The sequence below is a fragment of the Diabrotica undecimpunctata genome, chromosome 4 (assembly GCF_040954645.1).
Source record: "Diabrotica undecimpunctata isolate CICGRU chromosome 4, icDiaUnde3, whole genome shotgun sequence".
Taxonomy (NCBI): Eukaryota; Metazoa; Arthropoda; class Insecta; order Coleoptera; family Chrysomelidae; genus Diabrotica; species Diabrotica undecimpunctata.
This window is the reverse complement of record NC_092806.1, coordinates 126,245,422-126,260,981: the sequence shown is the minus strand read 5'-3', so window position 1 is coordinate 126,260,981 and position 15,560 is coordinate 126,245,422. Positions and strand designations below refer to the sequence as shown.

At 33.8% G+C, this 15,560-nt stretch overlaps 1 protein-coding gene across 3 annotated transcripts in view; it reads left to right on the top strand.

The window, feature by feature from the left end:
* LOC140439982 (receptor expression-enhancing protein 1-like) overlaps positions 1-10,027 on the top strand; it is a 105,210-nt gene extending 95,183 nt beyond the window's left edge. For all 3 annotated transcript variants that reach the window (XM_072530202.1, XM_072530203.1, XM_072530204.1), the window contains exon 8: positions 1,078-10,027. Coding sequence is in view for 2 of the 3 variants with exons in the window: in XM_072530203.1 (XP_072386304.1) it covers positions 1,078-1,115 (38 nt within the window). In the remaining variant the exon portion in view is untranslated. The remainder of the gene's footprint in view (positions 1-1,077) is intronic.
* The last annotated feature ends 5,533 nt before the right edge of the window (positions 10,028-15,560 follow it).

Sequence of the window (15,560 nt, the reverse complement as noted above, 5' to 3'; positions counted from 1 at the left end):
TGTTTAATACTCCTTTTATGATACATACTATTAAGTTTCGAACAGAAAGGTTTTACCTTACAAAAATTTTAAATGCGTATGTGTTACACATGCAAAAACAACAAATCGAACGGCCTGAACCATTCTAGAACTTTTTGAAGAAGAGAAGAAGAAAAAAAACCCACGTCAATGGAATGTATAAGCGAGGTTTCTACAGCCTCTGCCGCTTCTCGCATTTCGACCGCCATCGTTTTCTGTCCATCCATTCGTCTTCTTTGATGGCTCTATCTTTCATTATGTGCCGTACATTTTCTTCCCAGACAACTGAAGATCTTCCCCTTCTTCTTCTTTGTTGTGGTATGTAATTTAAAGCTTTCTTTGGCCATCTATCTTCATTCATTCGCTGCACGTGACCATACCACACTAGTTGTCTCGTTTCAATTCTGTCTACACTGGAATATATAGTATTTGTCCTCCTTCTAATATCTTCATTCCTGATAGGATCTTTTTTGGATACACCATACGCTCTCGTTAGAAAATTCATTTCTACTACTTCTATTCTTTTTCTATCTTTTTTTGTCATCTACCAAACTTCTGCCCCATAAGTCATAATAGGCTCTACCAAGGTTCGATAGATTGATACACTTTTTGCACTAGCAATTATTAGTATAGATATACACTTTTTTATTTTAGTACCTATTAATTATTATATTAGAATATTAATATTAGTAATGTTTCATTTATTTCTTTCTCAACACGTATCTGGCTAAATAGCTAAGTGCTAAAGCCACAAAAAAAAAACATTTTCTATATAATTTGGGATCTTAGAGCCTAGTTACCGGTCTTCGTATTTTGCATACTCAATTTCCTTTGGCGCTTGCTCTATTATCTTGCTGATTATTGGTGTAGCGTGATGTTAAGTGGTGGCAACTTAAAGTTGTACTGTACCATAGGCACGATGTTCGGTTCGCATTTTTTGCGTGTATATACATATATACTTTATGATTAACATCTGTAGTTGCTTGATGCTTGAATATGTATACTTTTGGAATGTTTTATCCTCAAACTTTCATCAGAAACTAATATTTTATGTTTTAGGAAAGCGCCACCTTGCCACGTACGAAGAAAACTACTAAAAAGAAAACCGTGTAAATTCCAAAACGACTAGTTTAGGATGATTTTTTGTGATCTTTACATATTTATTATATAATTTCTAACCACGCAGCTGTTGCTCAGCTTACACTTTCTAAAGTAAGGGCCCAGTGATACATGTAAGGAATATATGATTGATTTTTTATGATTAATTGTTTTATCGGGAATATTTACTTCTAAATCTAATAGATTTGTTTTAGCGAGTAGGAGTGTTAACATTTTACTGCTAGATCTACGTTGTGTTGTTGAATTATTGAAAATTTTGTGAAAATTAGTAACTCAAAAAGTTTTAATAAAAGATCTTTATGGTACACCCAGACATATTTTTAAATAACATAATTAGATGAATAATATTAATTATTTAAACAACAAAGAACGCAAGTATAGTTGCAGATATGGTTTTCAGTTCGACAAACATCGCCGTGTTTGTCGGCGATGTTTGTCGCCCAAACATCAGACTTATATGAGCAAAAAATACTTGTAAATAATGGTTGATAAATCATTAGAAAGTTGATTCAGATGGTCGAGAATACCGGATCAACTGTTAGAATTAAAAACGCAGGTAGTATGCAGTCTATTAGAGTTGAAGAAATGACCGAAGAAGTAAAGACTTTGGTTAGACAAAAAAATCTTTATCCATTCTAATTTGCCTAACTTTGAAAACATTCTATTTGTCGACGAAGCGAACTTCCATTTGAAAGGGCACGTAACAAGCAGAATTTTTACTCGCGGACAAAGCAGAATCCAATACAGTAACATCAATGAACACTTCCTATCCCAAAGATCGGCTGTAATCTGCAATGTCATGTAAATATATTATCGGAACGTATTTCCATGAAGATCACCACTTACTTCTTCTTTTTGTGCTTATCCTCTGTGTATGTTGGCAATCACGTTGGTCCATACAACTTTGTTGACAGCTGCTCTAAATAGATGTATGATAGTCATTCCTGCCCACTGTCTGATGTTCTTCAACCACGAGGTCCTTCTGCTCCCTTGAGATCTTTTGCCTTCTATCTTGCCTTGAAAAATTAGTTGAATTAGTTGATACTTCTCATTGCGCATCACATGTATTAAGTTAAGAATGTCATCTTACTGATTTTCACGATACGCATAATTTCCAGATCTTTATTCATACGTTGGATCACGGTGTTGTTTGTAACATGATGGATATAAGAAATTCTGAGCATGCGGAGGTAGCACCACATTTCGAAGGTGTCTAATCGTTTGGACGTTGCCTCTGTCAAGTTCCAGTCTTCGACTCCATATCAAAGGGTAGAAAATATATAGCATCTCAAGACTTGTGTTCTTATATCAATGTTCACGTGCATATTACATAAAATCTTCCTGAGGCGATTGAAGACAACTCTAGCCTTTTCTATACATCTTATTTCCTGTGAGCGGTCCCATTCCTTATTAGACTGCATCCAAGATATGTAATTTTGTCGATTATTTTCAAGCGTTCATTATTAGCTGTGAATTGGTGCTATATTACGTCGTTTTTACTTACTACAAGAATTTTGGCCTTCTTACAGTTTAATTTCATGCCGTATCTGACACAGGCTTCCACTACACGGTCTATTAATGTTTGCAGATCCTCCGCATTATCAGCATTCAAAACCGTATCGTCCGCATATCTTAAATTGTTTATGATTTCACCATTGATTTTTATACCTTCTCTTAAACCATCAATAGCTTCCCTGAACAACATTTCCGAGTAAGTATTGAACAATGATGATGACCAATATGGTTCCCAGCGAAGAGATACAGATCAATAACAACAAGGTAGAATTAATCGATAAATACACATACTTGGGTCATGAAATTAGAATAACCAGAGACAACCAAACCTGCGAGCTAAATAGACGAATCACGTTGGGATGGGCGGCACATGGAAGGATGAGAGACATTTTTAAAACAAATACCCCAATTCACCTGAAAAGGAAGGCATTTAACCAATGCATCTTACCGGTCTTGACCTACGGAGCAGAGACCCTAACTTTAACGAAAGCTACTGCCGAAAAACTAAGGGTAACACAAAGGCGAATGGAGAGATCAATGCTGGGCCTGACCTTGACAGATCGCGTGAGAAATCAGGAGATACGCCGACGAACTGGCGTAGACGATATTATACTGCGAACCAATAAACAAAAGTGGAGGTGGGCTGGACATGTTGCTAGAATGGAAGACGGAAGATGGACGAAGAAATTATTGGAGTGGAGACCAAGAGCCGACAAGCGAAGTCGAGGCAGACCACCCACCCGATGGACCGACGACCTAAAGAGAATAGAAACAAACTGGATTGCAGCAGCTAGAGATAGAGAGAACTGGAGACGTTTGGAGGAGGCCTATATCCAACAGTGGATGTGAAAATGGGGCTGGATCATGATGATGATGATGATTGAACAACGTCGGTGACAAAATGCAGACCTGACGTACTCCCCGTTTTATCCTGAATTCTTGTGAGGTTTCGTTGTCTACTCGTACAGTTGCCCTTTGCTGTAATTATAAATTTTTAATTAGGCGTAAATCATCAATACTAGATTCTTTCAGTATCTGAAATAATTTTTGATGTTGCACTTTGTCAAATGCAATTTACGTCTCGAGCTCTTTGTATCAATACTTGTATGGAAATATCGCGTTCCCAGTCCGCTTCTAAACCCAAACTGAACACTGCTAATGTTTTCTTCAAGTTTTCTATATATGCGAGAGCGATTAACAGAAAGATTTTGAGTGCATGGCTTATTAAGCTTATAATTCTGTAATCAGAGCATCTGGTGGCATTTGCCTTTTTGGGGTGAGGGATGAAGATGGAAACTAGCCAATATGTAGGTAATTCTGCAGTATCATAGATTTTGTTCAGTAGACTCGTTAGGAGTTTGAGTTGGTTGTTTTCAAATAGTTTCAATATTTTAGCTTGTATATTATCAGGTCCAGGTGCTTTGTTGGTTTTTAGTCTTTTTATTGCATATGTTACTTCATTGAGCGTTATTTTTGGTCCTGAACATCCAGAAACACTGACTTCTGTCTCTTGCTCTTCCTTGAATAATTCTTCCATGTATTGCCTCCATCTCTCAACATCTCTCAACCACTTACTATGAATAGTAAATCTTACTGCGAAATACTAAGAAGCTGTTTGCTATAAGAGTTTCCAGAATATATCTTAAAAACATAGTTTCAACAAGACGAAGTAAGTTATCATACCTTTGATTTACCAATTGCAGCATATACTAATTATTGCCGAATAACGTGATTTCTCGTAGAGACACTATTAACTAGCCCCCTTTGAGGTCCAAATCTTAGTCCTCTTGACTATTTTCTGTAGGAATAGGTAAAAAATAAGGTCTAACGAGAACAAAACAACAAATCTGTCGCAATTAAAAGTACAATATTACACCAGATACTGGCAGCAATCTCGCGAAAAAGGTATCAACACGTTGTCCGGTCGAGATTGGAGTCTTACCAGCAGCGTAATGATCCGCATGTCATCAACATTCATCATCCAGCCTTCCGCGTCCAAAGTTAAACATAGGCCTCCCCTAATTTCTTTCAGTTCTGTCGGTCTTGAGCTTTCTACAGCCAATGTAATTCTGTCCATCGTGTTGGAGGTCTGCCCCTACAGATTTGTATCTACAAATGTACAAAATTTACAAAAAAAAATTTTTGTGTCGAACAAGTCGTTTAAAGAAGTTAAAGATCTGCAGTTAAAACTTATTGAGTTATTAATAAACAAATAAAATGGATTAGTGAGTATTGTGTATAACTTAGAGGCTAATGGATTACTATTATTAAGATCTCAATTTATGTTTGTTAATGTCGTTTTATTGTAATTATGTGAATAACCACAAGTTTTATGCGTCCTTATACATTAAATATTAAGATATTTTATCTATGCTGTTAAGATCTTAAGTTTTAATAGTTTAACTTAAAATTATATGCATTTTTGTATATTTAAATATATTACAATTCGTATGGTGCCACCAGCATATTAATTCTAACAAAATTGATTAGCTTTTTCGATTTATTATTGTTAAATTTCTCTTATGCACTGGTTACTTCTTTTCAGTACCAGAATAGATAATAGAAAACCTCTGCTTCATCATACTTTGTGTAACTGTTGAATTTGTACATAGAGATTAATTAATATTTTTACTTATACATATTGAATTGTCAAATAAGATATTCTCACAGTAATTCTTGATTTATTCAACATTGAACCTTGTAGTAAGCGGCATCTAGATTGGTTATATGTAGGATGTAGGTAAAGAAGACTTATTTAATTTCTCATTTATAATAATTCACAGCCAAGGAAAATCGCGACTAAACAATTATATGTGAATATTATTGCCTAAATGGTTTTTAATGATAAGTAAAAAATTCATCAAATTGGTTATGATGTAATATTGTTAATAGCTATCAAGAATCATTTGATAACTCTTCGTCTAAAAGTACCGATTAAAAAAACCCTTAGCATAAATACTAGTTGGCATATAATTTCACATTTATGTTGATTCAAATTCTTATGTTTTAATGATTACTGAAATGAGCTCTGTTCTGTTATTTTTTTAATATATAAATATTTCTTATGTGATACTGTAATAAGAATTAAGTATCTCGATGCCAAATTTACATTTTCGTATTGAAATTGACCAATGCTTACGGATTTGTCTAAATTTAAATTAATGCTCAAAATATTAAATAACTGAAATATAAGATTTAACTGAAATCAAGAATAAAAATGCATTTTTTTAGTGGAAATTATAAATGCTGTATGTAAAACGTTTCTCTTTGTTTTTGAAAGTCCTCTAGCTAAATAGTGAAGAAAATAGTGGTACAAGCTTCAAAAATATATTAAATTAGTGACCTAATATCAGTAACCATTTATTATTTCAATGACACTACATCCTAAATTAGAACTGTGAATGAACGACAATATCCTGTTCCCAAGGTTAGTTTAGAGTTTTTTTTTGCGGTGAAGACCTGATCGATTGTCGGTTATAAATTCCAGCTACCTTATTGTTTCTTTGCGTTCGAAGTACTTTGATAGTGTTCAATAGTGTTGATTTTATTTACGTTCCTTCTCTAGGTATCTATTGTTCTTGGTTTCTACAAAAAACTAGTTCGGGATTTATATCCTTCTCTTAAATTTCATTATTTGGTTCTCTCATACCGTTTATTGGAAGATTCTGTTACATCTTCTGTATATTTTCAAATGTGATTTTTCGTCTTCTGTATATTTTATCTGTTTTCCTTAGTAAGGAAGAAGAAAGCTGTTATTCTTTCTCTAATTCTTCTTTCCATATGTTTGTGGTCACTTGATAATCTCTAAAAAGTGCTTGCCAGTTTTGAAGTCGCGCAAAATATGGTTGACTGTTATAGGTTTTATGCCATACAGTCTGTAGTCTAAGACTCATTGCAGTAGGGGTCTCTTGACTTGCGCATGTCCAGAAAGGAAGCCTGTTATGATTTTGAGCTGACTCCTGCAATACTTGAGCTCTGTTAGGACCTGTTTCCCCAATGTACAGTATGTCATTATTCGAATTATTTATGCAGCTTAGTTAGCTTTAGCATTTTGTTACTCAGTTTTTATGTCTTTATCAGTATCACAAATTGTGTTTAGTAGCGTCTGCAGGTCTTTCTCACTTTCAGCGAAAGTGACTGTATCGTCGGCATAACGAATGTTATTTATATTTTTACCAATTATATTGATCCCTTCTGTACAGTTTTCAAGTGCTTGTGTAAGTAAGTCTTCGGAGTCTATATTAAATAGTAATGGTGAAAGTACACAGCCTTGTCTCACACCTTTACTTATCTGCTGCGCATCTAATGTTGCTACAGCCTGTTGGTTCCAATAGAGATTTCTCACTATGTATGTTTCTCATAGTCTATAAATGCAACGAAAAGATCTTTTTGTTGGTCTCGACATTTTTGAATAAGAGTTGTGAAGCTATACAGAGTTTCTACTGCACTGAAGCCATTATGAAAGACTATTACTCATATCCACTTCACACTTTCTGAATATTCTTGCATGTATTACCTTTAAAAATTTGTTCAATAATTATGTCATTAAGCTGATTAATTGTATTTGATATGTACCAATTAGCGATCAGAACCAAAATGCGACGATTGTCGCGGGCCTTTTGTATTTCAAGACGTGATCAGTTTGATTGGCGATTGCTCCACCAGGCACAATATATGGTGGTTTATATAATATTTTCAGGTGTACAAAGAAGGTCGAGCTTATAATTCTGTGAATATGATTTCTGTGATTTTCTAGGTTTTACTCCGCGTTGAATAACTTTGGTTTTTAGAAAAACCATTGTTGTGACGACTTTTAGGCAAGGCTACACTTGCCATTGTTAAATCAGATTCATTCAGGTTCTTCCTGATGTTCGAAGAAAACTGATTTCTACGCCACTGTGTGCTTCATTTGAATACTGCCCTTCTTGTAATTGGTCTTATGATAAGTCGGTTAGTTGCTTGTTTGATTCCTACGTTTTTTGTAGAAAGAAGCTTGTGCCGCTCTTCCATCAAGTGATTTAAATATGTAGAGAAAAAAGAAGACAGTTTTAGTGTCTTCTGATATTTGATATTAATAAATATAATGTATTATTCATAACACTTTTACTATTATTTGCTTGCAATTTCTTTATTTTCAAAGAAAATTGTGCAAGGAATCCGTAGCTTAAGATTATCTAACTAAAGTTTATTGACTGCTAATAAACTGGGAATAGTTGTGAAAGATAAATGTAGAGGTGGTAAACGTTTTCTAGAGTAATAGTTAGCCCTTCTAATGTTATTTTCAATTTATTAATTAGGTACTTATTAACAAATGATTAATGGTTTAACCATAATTATGAAATTGTGAAAAATAAAATAAGGTTGTTTGTTAACATTAAAGATCTGGAAGTCTGTTAGCTTTAAGTTTATCTCTAAAGTGAATGTTATATCAATAAGGGTTGTAATTTTAGGTTGTTAAAGTATAAAATAAAATTATGTTAGTTATTAAACAAATTTGTTAAGCTTATAAAACGGAAGAAATGAAGGACCTGGATAAAAGATAACTAAACACATCATCCCAACGCATAATAGGGTATAATGAAAATAAACTTTTCAAGAAAGAAAGCAGTTTTTTTATATTATACCTATAAAATATTATACATTGCAAAATACGTAATTTTAATTATAAGGCAGTCTAAAGCAAATTAAATAAATGTGCAAATGCTCAGTAAGAAGTGAGTTTGGTAATTAAACATAATGCTGAATTTATTTTCCTATATGTATATTTAATTGCACTAAAACTCAACAAATATAACAGTTTTACGGTTAGAACGTTCACCAAAATATATACCATTATAATAAAAAGGAATGGATGTGTTATTAATACACCTGACACCATTTATAATTGGTGTCTCAACTACGATTCATCACACCTGAGAACTTTTTATTAAAAATAATGTAAGATATGAGGTGATTTTGGACAAGAAATGCCGTAAATAAACAGATAAATGAAATTTCGAATAACGCTAAAGGAAGATTTGACTATTCGATTTATACTCGACAATATTCTGATCTAAACTGACTTCACCATTAGAGCGCTGATACAAAAAGTGAATTAATGTATGTGCCAATTCTAGTAGGTAATAGGAGTGAGCCACCATATTATAGGATTGTTCAAAGGAAGTTCTTATTCCATTATGGTCTCTGTAGATATCTGGTTATTAAGAATAATCGACGACGAATCGTCTATACCACAACTGGATGTAGAGGAATTGCCTACTCCGAAATTGGATGTAGCATCTCAAATGCAAGTAATGTAGAGTGTACCTCCTTTTTTAGTTTGGAATAAAATCTCCCAAATAGGTACAATATTACCCATTATTTAAACGCATGTCCAAAATTAATTACCGAAAATATATAAGGATGCTCCAAAAATCTAATCATTGAATTTATAATAGTAAAATCCACAAGGAAACTAAGTTCCTGTAGCTGGCTGTATACCTTCTTCTTCTTCTTCTTCTAATGGCGCTACAACCCTTTGTGAGTCTTGGCCTGCTTAACAATGTTCTTCCATTCTGCCCTGTCGGATACTTTCCTTCGCCACTGCCTGATGTTCATGGTTTTAAGATCCCTCTCTACGTCGTCTATCCATCTTTTACGGGGCCTTCCTCTTGTTCTGTTTCCTTGGGGCTTCCATCTCTGGACTACTTTTACAGCTCGATTATCTGGCATTCTTTCTAAGTGACCAAGCCAGTTTAGTCTTTGTGACTTTACAAATCTGACAATATCTGCGCTCTGCATTAGTTCATCCAGCTCGTGATTCATTTTAATTCTCCACGAACCATCGCTGCATTGGGTTGGTCCAAATATCTTCCTTAGTATTTTGCGCTGGCTGTATACCATGTATCAGAAAAAATTTATTAAAATCCTTTATAAAAAGATTTTAAAAAATTTTTATAATAGTAAGATAATGATAACGATTTAGTAAAAGTCGCGTTAATTGCATTCATATATACGTGTATTTTTTCTTAAATAAGGAAATTACAAATAGTCTATGTAGATAATAAAATTTTAATAATTCATGTCTTAGATTACAACCCTTGATGTATAGTAAAGTTGATTGTTAAGTGATATTGGTTCCATATCGTGTACCTACGATATTTTATCGATTATACATAATTGAATATCTCTAATAACTAAGAAAACTGTTAATAGTATTACCTAGGTCGAGCTCAAATAAAGATGAGGTATGCCTAAACCAAACACTTTTATGCATTTTTAACTTTTCCTTTATATTATATATTTTCTTTGTCTTTCTCGTATTCTTCGAATTTATGCATGGCCAAATTTTATTAGGAATGCGATAGTTTGGAACAAATTAAAGACTATAAACAGTTTTAGTTTTTGTGTTTTATTTGGACTTTCTTCCTACTTTCAGGTTAAAATACTGGCCTGAAAACCAGTATCGAATAGGGTAGACCGAGGTCGAAAGTAAAAGATGAAATTGAAAGATTCTTAAAAGAAGAAAGAAGTATTACAATGTAGGTATTCAAAATACTAGTGAATGCATATAAAGTATATACAATAAATCCCTCACTAGTTTGATACAGTCAGCAAGATGAGATGCTTGAGGTTAGATAGACTGTACAATATACCACTGATATACTACAATAATTAGAAAACGATACAGCAAGCATTACTACACAAAAAAATTTTGAATTAAAAGGAATATATATATATATATATATATATATATATATATATATATATATATATATATATATATATATATATATATATATATATATATATATATATATATATATATATATAATAAACAGAAAAATTGGAGTAACTTAGGCATAAGAATCAATGGAGAAGGTCCAAGAAATAATTGTAACATCTATAACTATTAGCTCTATTATCACACGCCAGTAAGGTGATCCTCTACATTCTGCAACGTCGTCTAGAAAACGTAAGTTGGCAAATAGCATCTGAGCAGGCTGGATTTGTGAAGGCCAGAGGTACTAAAGAATAAATCCTTAAAGTAAGAAACATCATCGAAATAGTTACAGAATCATGATATTTATGTTTGATTGGTTATACACAGGTCTTAATAAATGTTAGATAGAATAAACTATGGAATATACTGACGACAATGGGTGTACCTAAATACTTGGCTCATCTTATTAGTAAAGTGTATCAAGAATACCTGCCCTATATTGGAATGGACGGATGCTGGCGAATGCTCTTTGGAGACGGGAATACGCCAAGGATGCGTTTTATCTCCAATATTATTTTTTAACATCTATTGAGAGTTCATAATGCGCAGGAGTTTTGGATGGTTGGGGAGAGGAGTAAACCTAGGCGGTGTCAAGATATCTAACTTGAGTTTCGCAGACGAGACTTAACTTCTAGCCACAGAAATAACTAACTAATAAAAAAAACTCAAGGTAGAAAGTGCTAAGTTTGGTCTTATGGTTAACTACAAAAAAAAAACAAAATCGTGATTAATGATAGCTAACAATGAAACCCGAATTATTGCGTGATGCGTGGTTAACTACAAAGAAAACAAAATCGTGATTAATGATAGCTAACAATGAAACCCGAATTATTGCGTGATGCGAGGTAGTCTCCTGTATGATATATCTTGGAGCTCTAGTTAACAACATGGGCAGTTGTGAACAGGAAGTTCGAAGACGCATACACCTAGCAAGAGCAGTAAGACTCTGCTGTGCTGTGCAATAAACTAAACGGGGTATGGCGTGATCGTCGCATTTCTATGACAAACAAAAAGAGACCCGTTTTAACTCCTGTCTTTCTACATTTTACTAAGCATGCGACATATGGACAGTCAAAGAATCAGATAGACGACGCATTTTTAGATGAAATTAAACCTAACCTGAGAATTTTAAAGTTATTTGGTCATATCCATCAAAGTGATTACAAAATAGAGCGGTTGGTGGTTCAAAGAAGGCTCAGAGTCGACACAGTCAACGCAGCAGATCTCCACAGTGATGGGCAGATATTACGAAAAAGCTTCTCAACAAACAGTATACTGAGACAGTACATGTAACAGATGACCGCGACCAGTGGAAAAATATTAATCAAACGATCCGAGCTACTAAACCTTAATGTTGAATAACAACACATCTGCTAAGATGTTTATGACTATGATGATGAATACAGAAGACACTGCTTCCAATAAATATCTAGACCAAGAAATAAGTATTAGTAAAGATAAACAACCATGCCAATTACACCGAAAAAGAGACCGGATTCCGAACATAGACATCTGTAGAAGAACCAGAGTACAAGATGCTGTGGAAAAAATAAAAACCTAAAATTAAAATTGGACAGCACATGTCGCGAGAATGGGCCATACTAGTTGAAATAAAATAATTATTGAATGGAGACCCAGAGAAAAAGCCTTTAAAAATACAGGGCGCCCTACAGCAATGTGCAAGACGCTTGGCACTCCACTTTCGACGATTTACGGGGTATACATAATTATAAACTGAATATAAAGTGTACCTGACACAGAGATATAGAAGATATATATATATATATATATATATATATATATATATATATATATATATATATATATATATATATATATATATATATATATGGTTTAGTTTGTTAATCTCTGTTGCCTGTAGCACTTTAGCTACCCAAGCAATAGCTCCGTAAGTTAGTATTGGCCTAATGACAGCAGTGTAGACCAAGGCTATCACCCTGGGCGAAAGGCCCCAGGTGCGTCTGACTTTTCGTGGATATTGCTCATAGACAATATATGGTCTTTTAGCTCTACCATCTAAGTGTGAGTTCCATGTAAACTTCCTGTCAAGGGTAATACCAAGATGGTTCACCTTGTCAGAGAAGTTTAGAATCCTTGGGGGTATTAAGCCCGTGATTTTTCTTTTTGTGGTTAAGTGGACCATCTTTGTCTTCTTAGGATTTATAGATAGTGAGTGTTCCTTACACCATGTTTCTATTAGTCGGAAAGCAACTTGTAATCTCTCACATAGTGTGTTCTCAAACTTATCGCTTTGCAGGACAGCAAACATGCAGGACACGCTTACATCTTGTTTTTAACTTTACCTGTCACGGCCGCTAGTTCAGAGAGAACTTTTCTAAACTTAAATTAATAAAATAAAATCTTCATAGTACAACGTCAGAAGCACGGTTATCGTCTCTACCACTTATAAGTAATGAAAATGAAGTTGCCCATCAGATAGATATTAATAATATTGTAGATATATTCGCTGATAGTAGTGCACTAAGCAAGTTGTTCATCTCATAGAATAATACTATGTAATAATGTAATCATTTATTAATTTTTGTTCTATTTTATTCTATATCAATAAAGTTGAAAAATGTAAGATGTTATCAACAGTGCATGAATACATTAACACAAATAAGTTTTTGTTACACAAGTCGCATTTAGTAATTTTTTAAAGGGGGTCCCTTTTCCAGTTCTGCAGGGGACCCCGACGGAGTTTGTTACGCCACTAGCACTACCAATCGGCCAGATAAAATCGGGCATGATGCTTCCTGATAAACTATCTTTGAAAGGTCTACTTAGCGGCTCAAAAGAGGGTATGGCAGTAGTATAAAACAAGTTTAAATAAAATGACTTTATTTGATATGACTTCACAATTAACAAATATGAACATGAATGAGAATCTTCATTACAAACATTATATAAATAATTTTATAATATAGAGCATAAGCTAGATACAACATAACGATTAGGAATAAATATAACTTTTGAAACTTTGATTACAAAAATTGTACATTGTCAGACTTTTTCATCGGGATACGCGTACAAACAGTGTATCATCATCACATGCAAAATAATATTCTAAAATCCCGGTTTTACTCGAACGACTGACTCACAAGGAACATCTTTAATTGTTCTATTATTAATATGATTATCTTATTACTAAAGCAATTTTATTGAACAAATTGAATTTTTTGGATTTTTCATAAGCTTTTCGTTACTCTTTAAAACCTTTTTAATATACTCGTATTTTGAATTACTAAAAATATGCTGAAATTCTGAATATGATAATAGAGAAACATGCAAAAATTTAATAACATCATTACCAATATAATTATATAATTATTAATAATAAGATCATTACTAAACTTGGAACAGTCCTATACAAATCTGGAACGCCATTCTGGAGAGAGAGATCTAAGAGTTTCCAGAGAAAAAAAGCAAGTGCATGCTCATGTCAAGGAACCAATGGGAATGACAAGATCAAGAGGCCACCATAAATAGACATAGGTACGAGAAAGTGATAAGTTTTAAATAGTAGTGGCCAAAAAAAATCTGTGGAGGATATTAAAGTCAGGATGAAAACAACTAACAGAAGCTGCAATTTACTGCAGTGCTCAATCTAGAGTTATTCATAAAAACACAAAGAAGATCTTATACCTAAGCATGATCCTTCCAGTAGTAATATGGATATGAGAGCGTGACCTGGACATTATCCAACAAAAGATGAAGAAACGCTCAAAAGGTGGGAGATGAATATGTTGGACCAGTAAGAGAAGGTTAAGTCTGGACGTTAAGAAAAAAGCAGAAACTGTAGTCGCTGTTTGGAAAATCATACTTGGTAACTGAAGTAAAGAAAGATAAGGTTGGATAGTCACGCACATATTGTGGGGGAGGAAGGAACAATCAAGAAAGTATTTCTAGGTTTGGCACGAAGAAGTAGGGGAAGACCTCGACTCGAGAGTAAGATGGATAGACGGTATGCAGGATATCATAAGGAGATTGGGAAAAAGACGTAAGGTTAGGATATTCACCACCTTCTAAGGTATGCATAAGTATACTTTCATAACGCTATAAGAACTATACATTTGGTAAACATAGCTAAAATGTAAATTTATAATGGTTAATAACAATGAAAATGGAAGAGAAGAAAACATATATTGTACACAATGATATCTATTTTATAAAAATCTAAACTAAACAATGAATAAGAAAAAACAAAGGACTGTGTTTAAAACATCCTTGTACATGCCCTAACTTTTATTTTGATGCGTAGAATAAAGAAAATAGGGTCCAGTAGAAAGAGTCATTAATAGTTTTGAAAGAAACATATGATATAAAAATAAACCACCAACAGAAAAGAAAAGAATAGGCTCTCCTATTTTACGATATAAAGCAATTTGCGGAAACGACTTATTCGTGAAATGCAGAAGGATCTGATTAATAACTAAAAGAGAAAGTCGCTAAGAAGACTAGACAGTACCAACGAGTTAACAACATATCGAAGACATATGATTTATAATTTAACAATAATATTACATCACTAACGGTAGGAAGCTCAATATGTATATCAGGAATAAAATATTGGCACACAATCCAATATATCAAGAACAACATGTCTATAGAGTAGGGAATTCAACCGAGACAGTACTCCCAAGACTCGAAGAAAAAGTGGAGAACACAATTGAAAATAAACAAGTGATGCTAGAAGCCTTTTTAGATATAGAAGGGGCTTTCGAAAACACTTTAATAATATCTAGTCTGAGGTCGGCAGAGGACGCCCACAGGGAGTGTTCCATCCCCACTGCTGAGGAATCTGGTGATGGACAATTGGATGCAAAATCTGGATGGGATAATTCGATATGCGAATGATTTGTTAATTATCTCGCAAGGAAAGTACAATACAGTAGTCAGGGATCGTATGGACAAGATCCTAGAAGTAGTGATACAATGGACTTATTCTGAGGGTTAAATATAAGTTTCCACAAATCCACCATAGTCACTTTCACACGCAGATGGAAATTAGGTCTTTTACAGCTGCAGGGACAACAAATTTAGCTAAAGGGAGAGGTAAAGTATCACTGAGTTATACTAGACTCGAAACTTACCTGGAACCGGCAATTAGAAAAAATAACAAGCA